Source organism: Schistocerca americana, chromosome 9, assembly GCF_021461395.2.
Source record: "Schistocerca americana isolate TAMUIC-IGC-003095 chromosome 9, iqSchAmer2.1, whole genome shotgun sequence".
Classification (NCBI taxonomy): Eukaryota; Metazoa; Arthropoda; class Insecta; order Orthoptera; family Acrididae; genus Schistocerca; species Schistocerca americana.
The window spans coordinates 27,050,888-27,075,570 of record NC_060127.1 but is presented as its reverse complement, the minus strand read 5'-3'; the positions used below and the strand labels follow the sequence as shown (position 1 = coordinate 27,075,570).

At 45.4% G+C, this 24,683-nt stretch overlaps 1 protein-coding gene across 1 annotated transcript in view; it reads left to right on the top strand.

Moving 5' to 3' along the window:
- LOC124551232 overlaps positions 1-24,683 on the top strand; it is a 111,183-nt gene that overhangs the window by 43,453 nt on the left and 43,047 nt on the right. The window contains exon 3 of the mRNA XM_047126225.1: positions 9,434-9,606. Coding sequence (XP_046982181.1) covers positions 9,434-9,606 — 173 coding nt within the window. The remainder of the gene's footprint in view (positions 1-9,433; positions 9,607-24,683) is intronic.

The window sequence follows — 24,683 nt, the reverse complement described above, 5'->3', positions numbered from 1 at the left end:
CATTTAGGAAAAGCAATACCAGAGAAAGCAACACTCCACTAAGCTGTTCGTTGACTAGTGTGGCCAACTTGTAAAAGTATTTATTCTGCGCTGGCTGGACGCACTGCACTCTTCATTATACAGAGGTTTTTAACCAAAGCCCTAGAATGCACAGCGCGTAGGTCGCGGGATCTTGACTGCACTTGCCTAGTCAATGCTACAGTGGGCATTAAGAGAACATAAACACCTAATATGCACACGCTGTGCCCAGTTTGCCGCCGGCCGCGGTGGCCGAGCGGTTCTAGGCGCTTCAGTCCGGAACCGAGCGACTGCTGCAGTCGCAGGTTCGAATCCTGCCTCGGGCATGGATGTGTGTGATGTCCTTAGGTTAGTTAGGTTTAAGTAGTTCTAAGTCTAGGGTACTGATGACCTCAGCTCTTAAGTCCCATAGTGCTCAGAGCCATTTGAACCATTTGAACCAGTTCGCTGTTCACTGTTCTACGTGGCTCAGCCTATAGAACTTGGACATTATCACCAGGGAGCTCACCCAAAGGCTCGTGGCCAGGGCAGCCCCACCCCATTTCCTTCTGTGTGACCCCTCCCCCCCCCCCCCCTCCAACACTCTGTTACATTCACACACTGGAGAGCCAAAGAAACTGGTAGACCTCCCTAATATCGTGTACTGCCCTCGCGTACAGGCAGAAGTGTTCCAACATGATGTGGCATGCACTCAACTAATGTCTGATGTAGCGCTGGAGGGTGTGTGTGTGTGTGTGTGTGTGTGTGTGTGTGTGTGTGTGTGTGTGTGTGTGTGTGTGTGTGTGCGTGTGTGTGTGTGTGTGTGTGTGTGTGTGTGTGTTTGTTGGGGCTTATGGGTGCTCAACGTCGAGGTCATCAGCGCCCTGACATACATTAAAAGGAGCGAATATGGACAGACCTAATGAAACTGAAGCACGCACGCAAAGAAGGCAGTAAAAGAAGGAAAATGCTACATAAGAAAGTAAAACGTAAGGAAAGGGAAAACGTAGCAACAAGAATGCCACAGGAAATTGTCATTGGCTGGCCACTTACATAAAATATGGTCGAGCTTGTCACACAGTGAGAAAATTAAGATCCTCTCCCTAAAATCTTTGTAAAAACATTTGACATGGCACAGAACTTTAAAACTTTAACCAATTTCATCCGAGTGTTGCCTAAAAGAGATGGCAGTTTCGCTGGCCAGTCAGCCGCTGCGCGCTGGTCAGAAAATAAAACTCAATCCAATAAAACGTGGCGCACAGTGACCTGGGTCCTCTCGCCGGAGCAGGAAGCCATGCGTCATAGGGCTATGGCCTATCCGAATCCGAGTGAGGAGAACCTCGTCCCGTCGATGGGGCTGAAAGGAATCGACACCATGAATCCTGCAGAGCTCTCCATAAATACGTAGTGTGGATATCTCTTCTGAACAGCACGTTGCAAGGCATCCCAGATATGCTCAATATTTTTCATGTCTGTGGAGTTTGGTGGCCAGCGGAAGCGCTTAAACTCAGAAGAGTGTTCCTGGAGCAACTCTAGCAATTCTGGACGTGTGGGATATCGAATTTTCCTGCTGGAATTGCCCAAGTCCGCTGGAATGCACAATGGACATGAATTGATGCAGGTGATAATACGGGTTGCTTACGTACGTGTCACCTGTCAGAGTCGTACCTAGACGTATCAGGGATCCCATATCACTCCAATTGCACACGCCCGACACCATTACAGAGCCTCCATCAGCTTGAACAGTCCCCTGCTGACATGCACGGCCTATGGATTCAAGGGGTTGTTTCCATACCCGTATACTTCATCCGCTGGATACAATCTGAGACGAGACTCGTCCCACGAGACAAGATGTTTACGGTCATCAACAGTCCAATGTCGGTGTTGACTGGTCCAGGCAAGGCGTAAGACTTTGTGTCGTTCAGTCATCAAGCATCCACGAATGGACATTCGGCTCCGAAAGCCCATATGGATGATGTTTCGTTGAACGGTTCGCACGCTGACACTTGTTCATGGTCCAGCATTGAAATCTGTAACATTTTGAGGAAGGGTTGCATTTCTGTCACGTTGAACGACTCTCTTCAGTCGTCGTTGTTCCCGCTCTTGTAGGATTTTTTTCCGGTGGCAGCGATGTCGAAGATTTGATGTTTTACCGGATTCCTGTTATTCACGGTACACTCGTGAAACGGTCGTGCAGGAAAATCCCCACTTCATTGCTACCTCGGAGATTCTGTGTGTCATTGCTCGTGTGCCGACTATAACACCAAGTTCAAACTCACTTAAATCATGATAACCTGTCATTGTAGCAGCAGTAACCGATCTAACAACTGCGCCAGACACTTTTTGTCTTATATAGGGCGTCGCCGACCGCAGCGCATTATTCTGGCTGTTTACATATACGTCTGCTTATACCAGTTTCTTTGTCGCTTCAGTGTACAACACAACGACTACGGGACATGCAATTACTTACACAGACAGAGAGATATTAAGCAGTGGCTGGCAGTCACCGATATCACCATATTATCAGCATGAGATATTCATCAATCACCTGACTGATATATTTCACAATACCCAAAATAAATGCAGTCTGTTGGAACATCAATTAAACGGACGTCTGGTGGTGCATAACATTCATTATGACGTTGAGCCACCCTTTGCATTGTATCATGCTTGGATTATGCTCGGCATGTTGTCCACGGGGTGGTCGGTGTGTTTCTGCTGCAGCCTGTCTCTCTCTTCAGCAGCGGCGTTCCTGCAGTCATCAAGTGTGTGAGACTGCGTCCTGTAACAACGCATCCCAAATTACATCTAGTCCCAATAGACTCAGTCAACAGATACCACTTGCTGTTCCACTCGTTTGATTCCTGTCTCCTGCAGAATGATATTTACGAAGAGGCCATGATGTTTCCGTGCAATATTGTGTTGCAAGGCGAAACCACCCACGACCAGTTGTCTGTAGGACTGGCCAAAAAGTTGAAGGAACCTTTTCCGATATAGCACTGCACTTGTCACCGACATCGATGAGAGATGTCAGATTTTTGAACATCATAGCAGCCCAAAATATGACGGACACATTCACCTAAACCTGTGACACCAGATTGATTGAGTACATTTACAAGTAGAGACTACAGCCAGACCAAACGTAAAATAGAGCTCGCAGCGTTCTACCTCCATGATAAAGAGGCACACAGGCAGATTACATGTCTTTTTTTTAGGTATACAACTTTGCTTCCGCCATTTTTTCTCGAAGTTTGGGGCTTTATTGTGAAAATTTTACAAATAAATTATGATTCATAGTATTGCCCGTCACTGGACACTAGATTCTCCCAAATTTCCGAAGTGAGAGTGATTTCAGGTGTGCCGCAGGGGAGTGTCATAGGACCGTTGCTATTCACAATATACATAAATGACCTTGTGGATGAAATAGGAAGTTCACTGAGGCTTTTTGCAGATGATGCTGTGGTGTATCGACAGATTGCAACAATGGAAAATTGTACTGAAATGCAGGAGGATCTGCAGCGAATTGACGCATTGTGCAGGGAATGGCAATTGAATCTCAATGTAGACAAGTGTAATGTGTTGCGAATACATAGAAAGATAGATCCCCCATCATTTAGCTACAAAATAGCAGGTCAGCAACTGGAAGCAGTTAATTCCATAAATTATCTGGGAGTACGCATTAGGAGTGATTTAAAATGGAATGATCATATGAAGTTGATCGTCGGTAAAGCAGATGCCAGACTGAGATTCATTGGAAGAATCCGAAAACAAAGGAAGTAGGTTACAGTACGCTTGTTCGCCCACTGCTTGAATACTGCTCATCAGTGTGGGATGCGTACCAGATAGGGTTGATAGAAGAGATAGAGAAGAGACAACAGAGAGCAGCGCGCTTCGTTACAGGATCATTTAGTAATCGCGAAAGCGTTACGGAGATGATAGATAAACTCCAGTGGAAGACTCTGCAGGAGAGACGCTCAGTAGCTCGGTACGGGCTTTTGTTAAAGTTTCGAGAACATACCTTCACCGAAGAGTCAAGCAGTATATTGCTCCCTCTTACGTATACGAGGTGTGGCTAGAAAAAAACCGGACTGATGCTGGAAAAAACATTTATTTACAATTATTTACAATTTCATGTTATCTCCTTCAATGTATTCTCCTCCTCGGTCTCTACACCGCTCCATACGAATTTTCCACTGTTCATAGCAATGCTGCAGATCATTTTCGGTAAGTCCATACATTACTTCCGTCGCTTTTTCTTTTACTGCTTCAACAGTCTCAAATCTAGTTCCTTTCAAAGCTGACTTGACTTTAGGGAAAAGAAAAAAGCCACAGGGGTGCCAAATCAGGTGAGTAGGGTGGATGATCTAAGATGGGAATGTTGTGTTTTGCTAAAAACGTTTTCACTGACAACGCACTGTGAGCTGGGGCATTGTCTTGGTGAAGGATCCATGACTTTTTTCTCCACAAATCGTTCCGTTTTCTCCGTACTCGCTCACGTAGGGTAGCCAGGACGCTAATGTAGTAATGCTGATTCACTGTTTGTCCCTCTGGTACCCAATCAATGTGCACAATCCCTTTGATGTCAAAAAAAAACAATCATCATTGCCTTGAATTTCGATTTTGACATTCGTGCTTTTTTTTGTCGTGGAGAGCCAGGAGTTTTCCAATGCATCGATTGGCGTTTAGTTTCGGGATCGTAAGTAAAAAACGACGATTCATCGCAAGTAATAACATTTTGTAAGAAGGTGGGATCACTTTCAATGTTTTCCAGGATCTCAGAACAAATCATTCTTCGGCGTTCCTTCTATTCAATTGTGAGACACTTTGGAACCATTTTTGAACACACTTTGTTCATGTTGAAACTTTCATGAAGAATCTGCCTAACACTTTCCTTGTCAACTCCTGTTAACTCAGACACTGCTCTGATTGTTAAACGGTGATCTTGTCGAACAATTTTACCGATTTTTTCAATGTTTGCATCAGTTTTTGCTGACAATGGTCTGCCAGTGCGAGTGTCATCACTGGTGTCTTCGCGGCCATCTTTAAATCGTTTAAACCACTCAAACACTTGTGTTCGCGATAAACAATCATCGCCGTACACTTGTTGTAACATTACAAACGTTTCACTTGCAGATTTTCCTAGTTTGAAACAAAATTTGATGTCAACACGCTGTTCTTTCTGTACACTCAACATTTTCCGACGCACAGACAAAACGTCAACTACTTAAAACAGACGCCACGGGCAGACTGAGTGCAGGAGGCAGATGAAACTCGAGCAGTAGGCGGAGCGAGAGTCACGTGACAGGCCACGCGACTTTCAGCCTTATTGCATTCGTTTTATTGTTTCACCAGTACTAGTCCGGTTTTTTTCTAGCCACACCTCGTATCTCGCGAAGAGACCATGAGGATAAAATCAGAGAGATTAGAGCCCACACAGAAGCATACCGACAATCCTTCTTTCCACGAACAATACGAGACTGGAATAGAAGGGAGAACCGATAGAGGTACTGAGGGTACCCTCCGCCACACACCGTCAGGTGGCTGGCGGAGTATGGATTTAGATGTAGATGTAGACATTTCGGATAGCATACGAACCCCGTGGCGGAAGAACTGGGCGTCTTTTGTGGGGATGCTTGAATCGATTCAATTTTGCACTTTTTAAAATGATCGGATGTGCTGGTCAGCCAGACCGTATGCCACTGATGGAAGAAGTTGGTAGTCAGAGAGAGCAACGTTTGGAGAATACGGCGGGAGGGATAGGACCTCATTTCAACGTTTCCATGCATAATTTGACGAGTTTTGTGGCGTGGGATCGAGCACCGACCTGCGGCAAAATTACCTTTACGTGTCTATCGCTGTATTGTGACGTTTGTGTTTCAGTGCTGGGCTCGATCGCATCAATTGCTTTCGATAATGATGTCCTCTAACTGTCTTCGTCTGTTTGAGTAGCTACGGAAACGTTCTGTCTTCCACCGCCATGCCGGTCTTCGACATAAAAATCACCGTTCTTAAGGCGTTGAAAACATTCTCTGCACGTTCTTCCACTAATAGGTCCCTCACTTGTGGACTTACCCAGAATTTTAAGAATCTCAGAAACAGATGTTAAAGTAGAAAATTAAAACTTCCCGCAAATGGCGAGAAATAGGTACGTAAGTTGACGTTCTTAATCGAGAATAACCTTATGATGCAATCACAAATCGACTAATACTTTTATGGCATTATGCTTACCGATGCCTAAGCTTATTGTATTACACTTACGACCAACCACCTGAAACCCACTTGCCGCCAGTGCCGTCCATTGCAAAACGGCGGAAGCAAAGTTGTAGACCTAATAGATGAGATCAAGGTTTCCCACAGATGCTTCCCTAAATATCTAGGTGTCTCCCTATACCTATCACAGTCTCTTATGCAGTACTGTGCAAACCTGTCAAATACGTTTGGTACAACGGTAAATCTGCGGCACCACATTGCTGGAAACAACTGGGGAGCAACTGCAAATAAACTACGCAATGCAGCAATTTCACCTGGTGACTCAGCTGCTGAGTATTGTCGTCCAGCATGAGAGAACAGCGCACATAGAAATAAGACAGAGGGGTCCATGATGACCATTGATGGCTCGCCATATCAGCTCCTATTCAGTGGTTGCCTGTTCTGCCCCAGCAAATCTCACAATCAAAGGTGCCAAGGTTCCAGTAATTAAGGCAGAGTCCAATGAGAATTCAGTCTTAAGGGGTGACGTTGATGAAAAACACATACTCGTTCAAAAATGCACCAAATCCAGAGTTTTGGAGATATGGCAATGAAATTTTTTACCACGATTTACATGAAAGTAACAAATTTACATATAAAATCTTTGATTATATATATTCAACTTTTTTTGAATGAAATTTGAAGTTTTATTTTTAAAATATAATGTATATTCCTTTTTCTGAGAAAGTATTCAAGAGATTTCCACAAACATTTCTCTGTTTCATCTCTTTATATGCTGCAAGCTTCTCTCATGAGGTTTTTGGAATAGGTCAAATAGAAGAATTTTCATAATTTTTTGATTATAATTCCACAAGTACAATTTTAAATTCATGCGAAATTCCAAGAACTTTGCCCCATATCTCAACTTGCAATCAGAAATTCATAATTTGCTCTAGTGACAAGGTTTATTAGGTTTACAGAAATGTGTGTACAGAATTTCATAATTCTAGCATTCTGAGGAAAAGGTACATAAACTTAAAAAAAAACTTTCCAGGAAACGCAATTTAAAGTTCAACCTAACATATTTCCTTATGTCACTTCTCCAGAAGGCACCACATTTGTACTCTGGGTCGTCTTTCTCTTCAAGGCTTCTCTTCTGGTTTATTGTTGTCTGTCTTCTTTCCTTTACCAGGTCTTCAACTGACTTTTCAACTGCAGAGACGCGCTGTAAATCTATTTTCCTAAGGATGTCTTGAGTAAAATTTCCTATCTTGAACCTCATTCTTTCTAATACCTCCATCCTCCCGACGTTCCCATCATTAAATACAATTACTGCATCATAAGTTGCGATTCTGGCAACTGTAGCAGATGCAAATGTATTTTTAGGGCATCGTTTCCATATGAGTGAATTTAGAGACTCATTTTGATTTTGGGTTTTGCCATGAACACACTTTTTGAGAAGTGCAGGATCGGCCAGAAACCTGTAAGTGTGCTTGACAAGATCCAGGATACAATTTGGAAACCTCTCCTTGTGAATGTAGGGGTTGTTATCCCTCTGAGCTTCTACATCTACATCTACATCTACATCTACATCTACATCCATACTCCGAAAGCCACCTGAGGACGGAGGGCACATTGAGCACATCTATCGGTTCTCCCTTCTATTCCAGTGTCGTATTGTTCGTGGAAAGAAGGATTGTCGGTATGCTTCTGTGTGGGCTCTAATCCCTCTGGTTTCATCCTCATGGTCTCTTCGCGAGATATACGTAGGAGAGAGCAATATACTGCTTGACTCCTCGGTGAAGGTATGTTCTCGAAACTTCAACAAAAGCCCGTACCGAGCTACTGAGCGTCTCTCCTGCAGAGTCTTCCACTGGAGTTTATCTATCATCTCCGTAACGCTTTCGCGATTACTAAATGATCCTGTAACGAAGCGCGCTGCTCTCCGTTGGATCTTCTCTATCTCTTCTATCAACCCTATCTGGTACGGATCCCACATTGCTGAGCAGTATTCAAGCAGTGGGCGAACAAGCGTACTGTAACCTACTTCCTTTGTTTACGGATTGCATTTCCTTAGGATTCTTCCAATGGATCTCAGTCTGGCATCTGCTTTACCGACGATCAACTTCATATGATCATTCCATTTTAAATCACTCCTAATGCGTACTCCCAGATAATTTATGGAATTAACTGCTTCCAGTTGCTGACCTGCTATTTTGTAGCTAAATGATAGGGGATCTATGTTTCTATGTATTCGCAGCACATTACACTTGTCTACATTGAGATTCAATTGCCATTCCCTGCACCATGGGTCAATTCGCTGCAGATCCTCCTGCATTTCAGTACAATTTTCCATTGTTGCAACCTCTCGATATACCACAGCATCATCCGCAAAAAGCCTCAGTGAACTTCCGATGTCATCCACAAGGTCATTTATGTATATTGTGAATACGAACGGTCCTACGACACTCCCCTGCGGCACACCTGAAATCACTCTAGACGTGGCAGGGAGGCCGCGTCACACTTTTAATTAATTTTCAGGCACTTCGGATGCGATTTCAACATCGAAACTTTGGGAACTTATTGTCCATGAGTTGTAATAACAAATAAAAAATAAATCGAAAATTGACACTTTTGGTCAATTTCATCAACGTCCCCCCTTAAATAGTGTGCTCCAGAATACACTAACTGAGTAAGGTTGCACAGTTTCATCTTTCTTATTGCGAAATCTCAATATTCAATTGCGTCGAAATGACTCGACGGAGACGTGGCCACATCTTGAAGAAGTGGGCTGATAGTGCAAGTGCTGCCTGCGACTGTCGTGACAGGTAGCAGACGTTGAGACACGTTCTGGAGGACTCCCCGCTCCATGTTTATAAATGTGGTCTGAAAGGCCTGCATGAAGTGACACCGAGTTCCACTATCTGGTTACCAAATGTAAACGTTAACCTGTGGATACATCGTGCGTCTATGGGTGTATATTCTGTAAGGCCTTACGATAGTAACGACCCTTCAGTACAAGAGCACTTGCTCGTCCTGACACAATTATGGCTGAATGTGTTCACGAGCATTCTTGTATTTCAACAGAGACCACCCAGTTCACCAGAATAGCTCAGTCTAATACATTCATTCGTCTCTGATGTCCTGGCCATCTCTATCAATGGGAACCGTAAAACCTGGAGGAGGTTCATTTTAGCATTCACTGTTCTATTCTGCAAAGTATGATGACTCTGTTTTATTTTGAAAGGCTGAACGACGTGGAATGGAACGAGACAGCGCTGCAAACGGATCATCTGAGGCGCTATGTCCTCTCCCAGTCAGTGCACGCTGTTCGACGCATCACAAGAGCCATACACGCCAGGGGACAATGTGAGAGCCACAATCGGCCTACTTTTATGCTGAGGGACTCGAACAAAACTGGTGAGTATCTTATTTCGAAGTACTTTACTGTCAAACGTAGTGTAATATGCTTATTAAGGTATTCTAATTAAGAAAATCTCGTCTGTGTTAACGAACACATGAGGATGGGAGTTGTCCTAGCGAAAACACATGGGAAACAACAACCTTGTGTTATATTGTATTGTATGTTAACTGGGGGCCTAGAAGCGACGGAGAGGCTCCGTTCCCGCCGCAGCCACAGTGGTCCACAACCCCACGACGACTACCGCAGTCCACTTCACCCCTCCGCCGCCCCACACCGAACCCCTCTTTCAGGGTTATTGTGCGGTTCAGACCCTAGTGGACCCCCCCCAGGAAACGTCTCACACCAGACGAGTGTAACCCCTATGTTTGCGTGGTAGAGTAATGGTGGTGTACGTGTACGTGGAGAACCTGTTTGCGCAGCAGTCGCCGACATAGTGTAGCTGAGGCGGGAAAAGGGTAACCAGCCCGCATTCGCCGAGGCAGATGGAAAACCGCCTAAAAACCATCCACAGACTGGCTGGTTCACCGGACCTCGACACAAACCCGCCGGGCGGATTCGTGCCGGGGACCAGGCGCTTCTCCCCAATACTTAAAGCCGTGCGTTAGACCGCACGGCTAACCGGATGGGCTAACAACGACCTTAGAACTAAGTAATAACCACTGTAGAGAAAAGAAACTGTATGTACCGAGAACTGATTGCATCTAACAAGGAAAAGTTAGCAATTTGACCACATCTTTTAAGGTGAAAAAAGTAGATTTGCAAGATGTCAGTCCCAGTAATCGATCCAGAGCGGAGCTTTGGGCCACAATTCTGACAGTGACCTTCTGAACACGCAGCTTTTTAACGGTCGCGCACGGGTTGTTTGTCACGCACTGCGGCAGCCCAGCTCCGCAGTGCGAAGTACTGCACGGTAGAAAGAGTAAGAGGTTCGTGTCCGTAATGACCAGGAGCCAAGAAGCGATAGCGGGACACCTTCAGGAGCAGCGTACAATGATGGTCAAACCGCAACGTGTAAACGTCAAAACTCGTGAAACTTGTGACCTGTAAGCATCGTTGCATGCGGCTATACGACTAACTTTTGTACGAGGAAAACGAAAGCGCTTGTTTCTTCATGCTATTATTTTAACCGTCCGATTTAGTTGCAGATAAGAACTGCTAAAGGCAGAGAAACATAGTGAAGTGACGTTAGACTCTTCTTTACTAGAGGATGACGATAATGAGGCTAAAGGGATGTATAATTACGAAGTCATTAATTACGAAGCTTGCTTTGGAGATGTAATATGGTAGGATACGACTAGGTCTCTGTCCATAAGAGAGGAGTATGTGTATACAGGGGATAGCCAAAATAATGTGAACAGAGGTAGGGCACGTGTCGCGCCGGACTGTCCGTGTTCAGTACGGACTAGGCATCAGTGCAGGCTGTTTATGAGTAGTCGACGCGTCGTATTTGCATTCAGAGGCCGAGGTCGACGTGAAAGACCTAACAGAGTTCCAAAGAGGGCAGCCTGCGGGGGCCCGATTAGCTGGAGCATCAGTAACCAAGACACCCAACTTACTGAATGTTTCAAGAGCACCTGTTTCAACAGTGTGAGGTAACGGGAGAGCCGTGGCGCCCTGAAAATATTCAAAGTTCGGAGTTGGCGTGCCCGAGCTGGGGCCTCTCGGCGGGTCGCGGCCCGGCAGCAGCCACGTGGCGCGAACGTTAGCTCAGCAACCGCGTGATGCCGCACGACGGCCACACAACGGGGTTCGGAACTCCTTGGCGACGCTGTGACGATGACAGAGACTTGTACGCCGGGAGTGCCAAAGATGGCGGACTTTGTGAGACATCTCACAGTTCATATAGAAATTAATAGTAGCCAGAGGAATCTTGATACCTCAAAAAGAAACACGTACATTACCATTATTTGCACGATTCTGATGGTGTAATCGGATTTTCAATATATTTATTAGTTTAAAGTTTAGTATCTGACAGTAAATTATAGAAGTAACGCACAGCAACGAATTTCCAAAATCTAAACGGTTTAGCCGATTTCGTCGTTCGCCATGTCTTTAGAAAGCTATTAGTGTAAACCTAAATTGGTATGAATTACAGGCATGTAACTTGAATAGTACACGAGTTACTGGAGGTCAAAGTGGCCCAATACTACTAATCTCGTCAGGCCATAAGTACTCCACACTTACACGAAAAAACGGTAGCAGCCTGCTTATAAATATATTTATTCGTCTATGTCTTTGTTTATATCCGATATATACTATTCATGAAGAAATTAGTCAAATACACTCCTGGAAATGGAAAAAAGAACACATTGACACCGGTGTGCCAGACCCACCATATTTGCTCCGGACACTGCGAGAGGGCTGTACAAGCAATGATCACACGCACGGCACAGCGGACACACCAGGAACCGCGGTGTTGGCCGTCGAATGGCGCTAGCTGCGCAGCATTTGTGCACCGCCGCCGTCAGTGTCAGCCAGTTTGCCGTGGCATACGGAGCTCCATCGCAGTCTTCAACACTGGTAGCATGCCGCGACAGCGTGGACGTGAACCGTATGTGCAGTTGGCGGACTTTGAGCGAGGGCGTATAGTGGGCATGCGGGAGGCCGGGTGGACGTACCGCCGAATTGCTCAACACGTGGGGCGTGAGGTCTCCACAGTACATCGATGTTGTCGCCAGTGGTCGGCGGAAGGTGCACGTGCCCGTCGACCTGGCACCGGACCGCAGCGACGCACGGATGCACGCCAAGACCGTAGGATCCTGCGCAGTGCCGTAGGGGACCGCACCGCCACTTTCCAGCAAATTAGGGACACTGTTGCTCCTGGGGTATCGGCGAGGACCATTCGCAACCGTCTCCATGATGCTGGGCTACGGTCCCGCACACCGTTAGGCCGTCTTCCGCTCACGCCCCAACATCGTGCAGCCCGCCTCCAGTGGTGTCGCGACAGGCGTGAATGGAGGGACGAATGGAGACGTGTCGTCTTCAGCGATGAGAGTCGCTTCTGCCTTGGTGCCAATGATGGTCGTATGCGTGTTTGGCGCCGTGCAGGTGAGCGCCACAATCAGGACTGCATACGACCGAGGCACACAGGGCCAACACCCGGCATCATGGTGTGGGGAGCGATCTCCTACACTGGCCGTACACCACTGGTGATCGTCGAGGGGACACTGAATAGTGCACGGTACATCCAAACCGTCATCGAACCCATCGTTCTACCATTCCTAGACCGGCAAGGGAACTTGCTGTTCCAACAGGACAATGCACGTCCGCATGTATCCCGTGCCACCCAACGTGCTCTAGAAGGTGTAAGTCAACTACCCTGGCCAGCAAGATCTCCGGATCTGTCCCCCATTGAGCATGTTTGGGACTGGATGAAGCGTCGTCTCACGCGGTCTGGACGTCCAGCACGAACGCTGGTCCAACTGAGGCGCCAGGTGGAAATGGCATGGCAAGCCGTTCCACAGGACTACATCCAGCATCTCTACGATCGTCTCCATGGGAGAATAGCAGCCTGCATTGCTGCGAAAGGTGGATATACACTGTACTAGTGCCGACATTGTGCATGCTCTGTTGCCTGTGGCTCTGGCTCTGACCACTATGGGACTTAACATCCGTGGTCATCAGTCCCCTAGAACTTAGAACTACTTACACCTAACTAACCTAAGGACATCACACACATCCATGCCCGAGGCAGGATTCGAACCTGCGACCGTAGCAGTCGCGCGGTTCCGGACTGCGCGCCTAGAACCGCTAGACCATCTGTTGCCTGTGTCTATGTGCCTGTGGTTCTGTCAGTGTGATCATGTGATGTATCTGACCCCAGGAATGTGTCAATAAAGTTTCCCCTTCCTGGGACAATGAATTCACGGTGTTCTTATTTCAATTTCCAGGAGTGTATTTACTATGTTTTAGAAAGCAAAGATACTTTAGGCTACTGGCCTAATTTTCTTCTATTCCTTTTGATATATGGTTATTTAATTTGTTTATGTATTTAATAATGTGTGTTAGAGCGTGTTTATGGTCCAGCCGTAGGAATATTTATTTAATTTCAAGTTGTTTAAAAGTAAATCCAGTATTTCGAATGTTTGTGTGGGCGCGTTGGCTCGAAGACATGGCGCGAGTGCTATAGCCAATCATAGCGCTCGTGAATGGGGAGACTGGATGGAAGTGGGAGAAACAGCATGGTACAGGACACGGGAAGTGCTGGACGTGACGGCGCGACGGAGTGGCGCGACAGAGACTTGGGGAGAGTGGAGCGGGTTCCACGTGCTCGCAGACAGATAGAAATACATCGGAGTGCCGACTTGTGCACTTGTGAGATTTCCGGATTTCCGTGGCTTCTACAGTGAAGAAGTAGTATGCGCTTAGAAGTGAATGTCTCGAGAGCTATCTTGTCGTTCAAAACTACACTACCGGCCATTAAAATTGCTACACCAAGAAGAAATGCAGATGGTAAACGGGTATTCATTGGACAAATATATTGTACTAGAACTGACATGTGATTATATTTTCACGCAATTTGGGTGCATATATCCTGAGAAGTCAGCACCCAGAACAACCACCTCAGGCCTTAGTAACGGCCTTGATACGCCTGGGCATTGAGTCAAACAGAGCTTGGATGGCGTGTACAGGTACAGCTGCTCATGCAGCTTCAACACGGTACCACAGTTCATCAAGAGTAGTGACTGGCGTATTGTGGCGAGCCAGTTGCTCGGCCATCATTGACCAGACGTTTTCAGTTGGTGAGAGATCTGGGGAATGTGCTGGCCAGGGTAGCAGTCGAACATTTTCTGTGTCGAGGCACGTACAGGACCTGCAACATGCGGTCGTGCATTATCCTGCTGTTCAAAGTGCCGTCAATGCGAACAAGAGGTGACCGAGACGTGTAACCAATGCCACCCCATACCATCACGCCAGGTGATACGCCAGTATGGCGATGACCAATACACGCTTCCAATGTGCGTCCACCGCGATGACGCTTTGCCATTCGTGCACCCAGGTTCGTCGTTGAGTACACCATCTCAGGCGCTCCTGTCTGTGATGCAGTATCAAGGGTAACCACAGCCACGGTCTCCGAGCTGATAGTCCATGCTGCTGCAAACGTCGTCGAACTGTTCGTGCAGATGGTTGTTGTCATGCAGGGACCGAGACGTGGCTGCACGATCCGTTACAGCCATGCGGATAAGATGCCTGTCATCTCGACTGCTAGTGATACGAGGCTGTTGGGATCCAGCACGGCGTTCCGTATTACCCTCCTGAACCCACAGATTCGATATTCTGTTAACAGTCATTGTATCTCGACGAACGCGAGCAGCAATGCCGCGATACGATAAATCGGAATAGCGATAGGCTATAATCCGACCTTTATCAAAGTGAGAAACGTGATGGTACGCATTTCTCCTCCTTACACGAGGCATCACAACAGGGTTTCACCATGCAACGCCGGTCAACTGCTGTTTGTGCATGAGAAATCGGTTGGAAACTTTCCTCATGTCAGCACGTTGTAGGTGTCGCCACCGGCGCCAACCTTGTGTGAATGCTCTGAAAAGCTGGTCATTTGCATATCACAGCATCTTCTTCCTGCCGGTTAAATTTCGCGTCTGTAGTACGTCATCTTCGTGGTGTAGCAATTTTAATGGCCAGTAGTGTAATTACGTGCAGTCTGAATCTATTGTTTCCCTGTTATTCAACTTACGTTTTATTTAATTGCTGGACCATCGACACCAATAAGTGTTATGCAGAAATATACCGCATTCTTAAACGTACTTCTACTATCGTACTCATCATTTAAAGTCGTTAAAATAGAACCTGCAGATTTTATTTAATTGCAATCTTTCATTTATAAATATCTATATTACGTTCAAAGTTCGAAAATGCCGAGTGATAGGAACCTTCGACCATTCGATTCATGTGTCTATTCATGTTGTGTACTGTAGACTCAGCAGTATTTGCCTTGTAATGTGGCAACTACGTATCACAGCCCCTAGATAACGAAGCTAGTCAAAACTTTTAATATTTCAAGTCTGAGTCACAGGGCGTGTAGTTGAGGGCTACACCATGACATCTTTCATTGTTCATGTTTGAAAGCCCGCAACAGCCTTGACAGCCTACACGAAACATGGAAAAAAACATCATCATGTAAACGTAATAGTGGGCGCAAATCAAAACTAAACGACAGAGATCGTGGTATGCTAAGAGGAATTGTGTCAAAAGAACATAAAACTACGGCGGATGAAGTGACTGCAGAGCTCAATACACTTCAAGAGCCCGTCAAGAACTCCATGAAGCGAATATTCATGGACGACCTGCTATACCGAAACCATTAGTGACGACAACCAATGCAGAGAAGCGTAAAACGTGGTGTCAGGAGCATAAATCCTGGACGGTTGACCAGTATCAACACGTCATATGGTCCAAGGAGTCAACGTTCTTATTATTTCCATCATTGGGCCGTGTTTACATCTGGAGAGCGCGAAAAGAAGCCTACAACCCTGACTGCTTCATTCCAACGGTTAAGCATGGAGGTGGAAGTGTGATGGTGTAGACAGCAGTATCATGGTATTCTGCTGGTCGAATCATTACTCTCAAAGACTTTATTACAGCCAACGATTATGTGAACATTTTAGGTGATCAGATGCTCCCCACGATTCAAATGTTGTTCCTCAAAGATGATGCCATATTTCAGGACGATAATGCACCCATTCACACACCCAGGACATTACAGTCGTGATATGAGGAGCACGCAATTGAACTGCAGCGTCTTCCCTAGCCAGCACACTCCCCATACTTGAACATTATCGAACCCTTGTGGGTGGTATTGGAGCGCAGGCTCCGGAACAGATTTCTGCCTCCCTCATCGCTATAGGAGTTAGAAGAGGTTCTAGTCGAAGAGTGGCATGACAATCCACTAGAGACTATACAATTATTATATGCCAGTATTCCAAGAAGAATCGCAGCTGTATTACAGACAAATGGGCGTCAAACCATCCTCTAGTATGTACAGGTGTTCATATTATTTTGCCTATCCTTCATGTAAATATATGTATTGGAACACGTGGAGCAGTCATGACTGGCTCCATCGACCTCCTCCCTCGCATTCAACATCCCGTGAGTATGACGGCTCTGATTGTTATGCCACCATCCACTGTATGGTACTTGGCGCTCGGGCATTAGGAGGGAGCAGGTGGGTGGAGCCAGTGACTGACAACCAGAGTGCGCAGAAGTTTAGAAGCTGTAGCTAGTACTGAACGCTGTGTGTTTCGAATCTGCGCCAGACAGCATGGACCTAGATTACCACTAAAACGCCACGGAGAGCACGTGGTCCCAGCGGCCAATAAATGATATTTAAGCGCATGCCTCTCGCTCAGCAGGCCCTCGCCCCCTGGTGCCTCCACCCCCAGCCTGTTACCACCCCTTTACCATTGTGTCCCACCCCTTCTCCATCTCCACACCCTCCGCCTCCTTTCCCAACGCAACTTCCACCATCTACCCCTCCCAGATGATGAGCTTTGCCCTGACATCTACCCTTCCTACCAACTCTAACCCCATCTTCCTCCTGCCTCCTCCTCAGGGTTCCCTATCCTCCCCGTCCCTTCTCCTGAGAGGCTTTCCCCTCCTACTCCCCCTCCCTCTCTTGTGCTCCAGTGTCCTGCACTCCCTGCTGCCTTGTCTTCCCTCTTCATCTCCTTCCCCACCAGTCTCCTTCCTCTTAGTGTACCCGCTGACGCCCCTACTCTCTTCATCCCGCCGCCTGCCGTGCTGTCCCTTGGTCTCCCCTCCTATTCCATCCTCTCCGGCCTCTCCCTCGTCAGGTCGCACCTGGAAGTTTTATTACTCATCATGTGTGCTCCAAGTGGGTTTAAAGTTTATTGTTCTCGAGTGTTTTTAATACTATGGCCGACTTTTAACCTGTACGTGTGCCTTCAGTGTCTTCTTTGTGTTTTAAGAATCGCTAACTGTGTTTTTTAACTTTATGTCGACCTTTTTTAATTGTCCCCCCATAAACGTCTCCATGTTTGTGTATTTTTACCTCCATTATCTCCCCTCATTCTGTTTTATGTTCCCCTTTTTTATCGCCTTATATATGTAACGTATTTTTCTTGTCTTAGTTGTCTTGTCACTCGGCTGAAGAGCGGCGGATTGTGCCGCTGACAGCCCTCCCCTGCCCATGTGGGGCAGGGGAATGAAATCACAATAAAGAAAAAAAAAAAAAGCTCAGCAGGCAGTGTGATTTTCGCATTACTCTATCGACATCATCTCGCCTACAGACAGCGTGTTTACATTACTTTGTTTCCATGTACGAGTGGACGTTGTGGATTCGTGGGGTTTCGCTATTTACGTGTTGTTGTTCGTTAGGTTTTGGTCGGTCATCCGCTGTTGTTTGTGTCTGTCCTTCCCCGTTCATTTTGTTTGTTCGGGGGCTGGTCCCGTTTGGTCCCGCCGCGCTTTTGTTCTCAGAAACCCCGCAACCGTTCTGGTCGCAGTTACAACACTGTACATTCAGAAGGTTGTAACTGCATACCATCAGAATTATGGCACAGCTCTTTTTGTGGAGGTGGGGTGGGAGTTCGGTTGCTACAGCTGAGGTCTTGTAAATGTGCCTTTTTCTCCTTACAGCACGAGGTCAAGTTGGTGATGTTTGCTTGGTAGGTGGGTGTCTGTTGCAGTTAATAAACACGAACATTAAGGACAGATATCAGTTGATGTCAGATAAGGGAAATCATGCTAACACAGCAGTACAGCACACTGCCTTTAATCTTGATAAGGGCCTGAGTTCGCCACAAGTCTCTCCAGGTATGGCGTTCCCAGCTGATGTGACTCATCAGATACCGCTGAGCCGCCAAATCGGAGCGACGTTGACACCGGCACTGGCACTGAAATCGGATGGCATAGCAGGCATGCCGAGATGCGACATACTGGCCCAGTGGTCGTCAAGTGAGGAATGCGTCCATGCGGCCCTGAGAACACGGCTGTTGTCTTGGAAGGCGGGAGTGTCCACACGGTACTCGGCATGAAGGCAGGGAACTAAATATCACTATGCAACTTGATGCGGTCTAGACTGCACATGCGCAAAACAGCACAAATCTCCCACGCATGATCTTTCAAGACTCTCGCCCACTGACGTTCTGATAATAGTGATAATGAAGGAAGGCCATATTTGTTGTCAAACAAATGCAAGAGAAAAGCTTAGAGCTACATCAGCCTCTGTTCATGTGCTTTGTAGACCTGGGAAAAGCATTCGACCGAGTCCTACGGGAAGCTCTCTGGATTATACAAAAGAAAACCGGCTGCCCTGACAAAATTATTAAGTTGATTAGACAGTTTCATAACAACATGACGGAAAAAATCCGCCATGAAAACGAGCTTTCAGAACCAGTTTCCCGTGACATGCGGTGTAAAAGAAGGCTGTGTACTGGCTCCCACACTCTTCTCACTTTATTTCGCAGCTATTATGAGAGACGCGACCAAAGCCTGCAGTGGTCAAATGGGTCTTGACTCGAGAACAGACAAAAGTGTCTTCAACATCTCTCGCCTCAGTAGAAGTCGCGTAAACAAAGTTTCTATCTTAGAAACTCTTTACGCAGATGACGTATGCACGATGGCTAGTTCTCCTGAATCTCTCCAAACATACATGAACCTGCTAAATGACTCCTGCAGAAGATTTGATGTAGTCATGAGCATCACGAAGACGCAACTCCTTCAGCAACCACTTTGGGGCTCCAATACAGACGACTGCAGTATTAAGTTGGACAGAAAACATTTGGAAAAACGTGTCACACTTTAAATATCTAGCTAACCAAATTAGAAGCGACAACAGTCTGACAACAGAAATTACAGCTCGTATAGCCAATGCAGCCTCAGTTTTCGGCAAACTGAATCACAGAGTATGGAAATCACATGATCTCAGACTACAAAACTAAAATTGCCGTCTACAAAGCAATAATATCACTAACTTTACTCTACGCCTCGGAAACCTGGTGCTGTTATAAAGCTGACATTAGGAGGCTACACATCTTTCATCTTCGCTGTCAGATATCAATTCTCCGCATGAAATGGGAAGACCGTGCTCCAAACACGGAGATCTTGCGTCGCGTAAAACTGCCTGGCATTGAAGCTCTCTTAATGAAACACCAGCTGAGCTGGAGTGACCATATCATTCGCATGGACGACAGTAGACCTCCCAGAGCGGTATTCTACTTAGAGCTTTCGTGTGGAAAGCGGGGGCAAGGTGGCCAACACCTGCGATATAAAGACACTATCAAACGGCACCTCACAGCCTGTTACATTCCGAGCAAACGTTGGGAGGAGCTTGCATTGCACCGGTCAGAGTGGCGCTCAACTGTACACAAGGGTGTGGAACAATTCAAGAATATCCGCCTAAAGAACCTGGACGATAAACGAAAGCTCTGCAAATGTAATCCCAAGTCCTATTACATCTATACGTATAACACCACTGGGCAACTGTATTGCACTTCGTGCCACCAGATCTTCAAAGTAAAGCTTGGTTTTGCAAGCCACATATGAGCCCGCCAGAATACGGACTAAACGACAGACGGAACCGCTGTCGCCGGACACGGCGAGGAGGACATGATGATGATAATGCAGACAGGTTTTGCCATTTACTTCCGAAATTAGTAGAACGTTGCGGTCATCTGGTGCCACGAGTGACTCTCTGACACATATAGGCTACGGAGGGTAGGGCTACACAATGCCAATCCCAAAACAGACAGTGTGAGTCGAAAGACCTCGTGCCCCTACAAACAGTTTAACATCGATTACAAACAATAGCGGATTTTCCACATTTTTCTTCATTTATTTACTCCTTTACGTATTTATTTCTCGTGATAAAGTTAGGGCATTCATACACTCCCTTACATACAACCGAATACTCTTACTGAGTATACAACATGCATAGTACATGAGCAATTCGCAGTGATAATAATCATACTACGATGTGCATTCAAGTTCTAAGGCCTTCGATTTTTTTTCTCCGGACTGGAAAGAGATAGAAACATGCCCATTGTTTTAAAATGAGGCCGCATTCATTGTCAATACGTCCCAGAGATGGCAGCACGTACGGCAGATGGAAATTTACCGCCAGTGGCGAGAATGAGAACTGTTTTAAATACTTAAAATGGCGACGTTTTCCTTACTTGAACAGCGTGCAATCATTTGTTTTCTGAATTTGCGTGGTGTGAAACCAATTGAAATTTATCGACAGTTGAAGGAGACATGTGGTGATGGAGTTATGGATGTGTCGAAAGTGCGTTCGTGGGTGTGACAGTTTAATGAAAGCAGAACATCGTGAGACAACAAACCGAAACAACCTCGGGCTCGCACAAGCCGGTCTGACGACATGATCGAGAAAGTGGAGAGAATTGTTTTGGGGAATCGCCGAATGATTGTTGAACAGATCGCCTCCAGAGTTGGCATTTCTGTGGGTTCTGTGCACACAATCCTGCATGACGACCTGAAAATGCGAAAAGTGTCATCCAGGTGGGTGCCACGAATGCTGACGGACGATCACATGGCCGCCCGTGTGGCATGTTGCCGAGCAATGTTGACGCACAATGACAGCATGAATGGAACTTTCTTTTCGTCGGTTGTGACAATGGATGAGACGTGGATGCCATTTTTCAATCCAGAAACAAAGCGCCAGTCAGCTGAATGGAAGCACACAGATTCACCGCCACCAAAAAATTTTTGGGTAACCGCCAGTGCTGAAAAAATGATGGTGTCCATGTTCTGGGACAGCGAGGGCGTAATCCTTACCCATTGCGCTCCAAAGGGCACTACGGTAACAGGTGCATCCTACGAAAATGTTTTGAAGAACAAATTCCTTCCTACACTGCAACAAAAACGTCCGGGAAGGGCTGCGCGTGTGCTGTTTCACCAAGACAACGCACCCGCACATCGAGCTAACGTTACGCAACAGTTTCTTCGTGATAACAACTTTGAAGTGATTCCTCATGCTCCCTACTCACCTGACCTGGCTGCTAGTGACTTTTGGCTTTTTCCAACAATGAAAGACACTCTCCGTGGCTGCACATTCACCAGCCGTGCTGCTATTGCCTCAGCGATTTTCCAGTGGTCAAAACAGACTTCGTCCCTGCCATGGAATCATGGCGTCAGCGTTGTGAAAAATGTGTACGTCTGCAGGGCGATTACGTCGAGAAGTAACGCCAGTTTCATCGATTTCGGGCGAGTAGTTAATTAGAAAAAAAATCGGAGGCCTTAGAACTTGAATGCACCTCGTACTAATAATAGCAATAACAATAATAATGGATACCAAAACGAAAACACGTTTCTCTTGATGCAAACTTACTTTCTTAGAAATATGGTTTCTATTGTTGTTACTGTGAACGATTATAACCTCAAAAAAAACCGTGTTTTACGTAATTAAGAATTTAAAAAATCATTAAATTTAAAAAGGCCGGATCTGCTTACATGTATCACACGAGTGTTAGCTGAAATTACTGGTGACTTTGCATACTTTTTTCCGACAATGGTTTACTTATAAATTATCGAAACGCTTTAAAATTTTTAAGTAACAATGGAAAGGAATTTTGTGAATCCTGATAGAGAAACCTTTCCAAAATTTCATGCATTTACGGCTTACGGCCACATCATTCAGCAACGAAGTCAGCCTGTGTCCCTCTTGAGTGGAATTACGAGGAATAAAGAGCTGAGAGCAAGCGAGTTGTGGTAGCCAAGCAGCACCAGCACAGTAGGTCAGTGTGTTCGGTTAGGGGGTTAGCCGCCCTCTGTAGTAAAAAAAACTCAGTGAGTGGATCAATGATGTACCTGAACGGGTGTCATGGGACGTCCATCCAGGACAAATGCAACGAACAAAATGAGAACAAAAAAAGCTCTCCAACCTCAAACTGCTGGATACGTAATTTTTTTTTTCCTCTTCCTGTTTGTAGCACATTCTGACACTTGATTGTCAAAGAAGTATTTTTCTGAAATATTCGTTGTTATGTACACATAAGAGCGCACTTTCTCATTAACGAGTATCTTCGGTTCCGTGACTCCCGTATGTTTAAAAAATGAAAGATGAAATTGCTGTGAGTGAAACAACTGATAGCGACATTTATACTACTTCTTGTCAGAAATAGTTCACCATTTTTTTCTGAATACGTACCAACTTCAGAGTGTATGGTCAGACAGGAATGTAAGAGCACAACTTAAATTACTGTAAATGAAACCAGCAGCAAATGTCTTTATACTCTTGCTTGTCACAAGTATTTATCTGCTATCGAATCCTTAACAATAGTAGACAGACTATACCAGGGTATTTCAAACATTGTGATTCATCAGATGCATATTATAAACTACGACGAACTTCAATAGCTGCGCTCGCCACACGCTCTGGAAAAGGCGTTTTTTAAATTTTGTTTTCAAGAACCAAATCGTTGTTGTATCATATAAGGAAGTAGGCTACTTCATCGTTTGGATCTGTAGGAGCGACTTTCTATGCATCTTCTTATTCTTTGACACTGTCTTAAAAAAATTTCGGGTCATTGAGGTATGATCCGTCTATGCAACTAATTGAAGATGCTTCACAAATAAATGAAGCGAAACACGTATGATAAATTTTTCGGGTTCTTCTACAGATATATTGTATTTGTACAGCGTGGTACTACACTCCGTTCCTAACGTATATTCCGAGACGTAAAAACCAAAATAATACGTTGATGTGAATGAGAATAAAATGACATAATGTGACATTTATGACAGTTTCCATAACATAGTCAGTTGTTGTTGTTGTTGTTGTGGTCTTCAGTCCAGAGACTGGTTTGATTCAGCTCTCCATGCGACCCTATCCTGTGCTAGCTTCTTTATCTCCCAGTACTTACTGCAACCTACATCCTTCTGAATCTGCTTAGTGTATTCATCTCTTGGTCTCACTGTACGATTTTTACCCTCCACGCTGCCCTCCAATACTAAATTTGTGATCCTTTGATGCCTCAGAACATGTCCTACTAACCGGTCCCTCCTTTTTGTCAAGTTGTGCCACAAACTCCTCTTCTCCCCAATTCTATTCAATACTTCATCATTAGTTATGTGATCTACCCATCTAATCTTCAGCATTCTTCTGCAGCACCACATTTCGAAAGCTTCTATTCTCTCCTTGTCCAAACTATTTATCGTCCATGTTTAACTTCCATACATGGCTACACTCCATACAAATACTTTCAGAAAAGACTTCCTGACACTTAAATCTATACTCGATGCTAACAAATTTCTCTTCTTCAGAAACGCTTTCCTTGCCATTGCCAGTCTACATTTTCTATCCTCTCTACTTCGACCATCATCAGTTATTTTGCTCCCCAAATAGCAAAACTCCTTTACTACTTTAAGTGTGTCACTCCCTAACCTAATTCCCTCAGCATCACCCGACTTAATTTGACTAAATTCCATTATCCTCGTTTGGTTTTGTTGATGTTCATCTTATATCCTCCTTTCAAGACACTGTCCATTCCGTTCAACTGCTCTTCCAAGTCCTTTGCTGTCTCTGATATAATTACAATGTCATCGGCGAACCTCAAAGTTTTTACTTCTTCTCCATGAATTTTAATACCTACTCCGAATTTTTTCTTTTGTTTCCTTTACTGCTTGTTCAATATACAGATTGAATAACATCGGGGAGAGGCTACAACCCTGTCTCACTCCCTTCCCAACCACTGCTTCCCTTTCATGCCCCTCAACTCTTATAACTGCCATCTGGTTTCTGTACAAATTGTAAATAGCCTTTCGCTCCCTGTATTTTACCCCTACCACCTTTAGAATTTGAAAGTATTCCAGTCAACATTGTCAAAAGCTTTCTCTAAGTCTACAAATGCTAGAAACGTTGGTTTGCCTTTCCTTAATCTCTCTTCTAAGATAAGTTGTAAGGTCAGTATTGCCTCACGTGTTCCAATATTTCTACGGAATCCAAACTGATCTTCCCCGAGGTCGGCTTCTACCAGTTTTTCCATTCGTCTGTAGAGAATTCGCGTTAGTATTTTGTAGCTGTGACTTATTAAACTGATAGTTCGGTAATTTTCACATCTGTCAACACCTGCTTTCT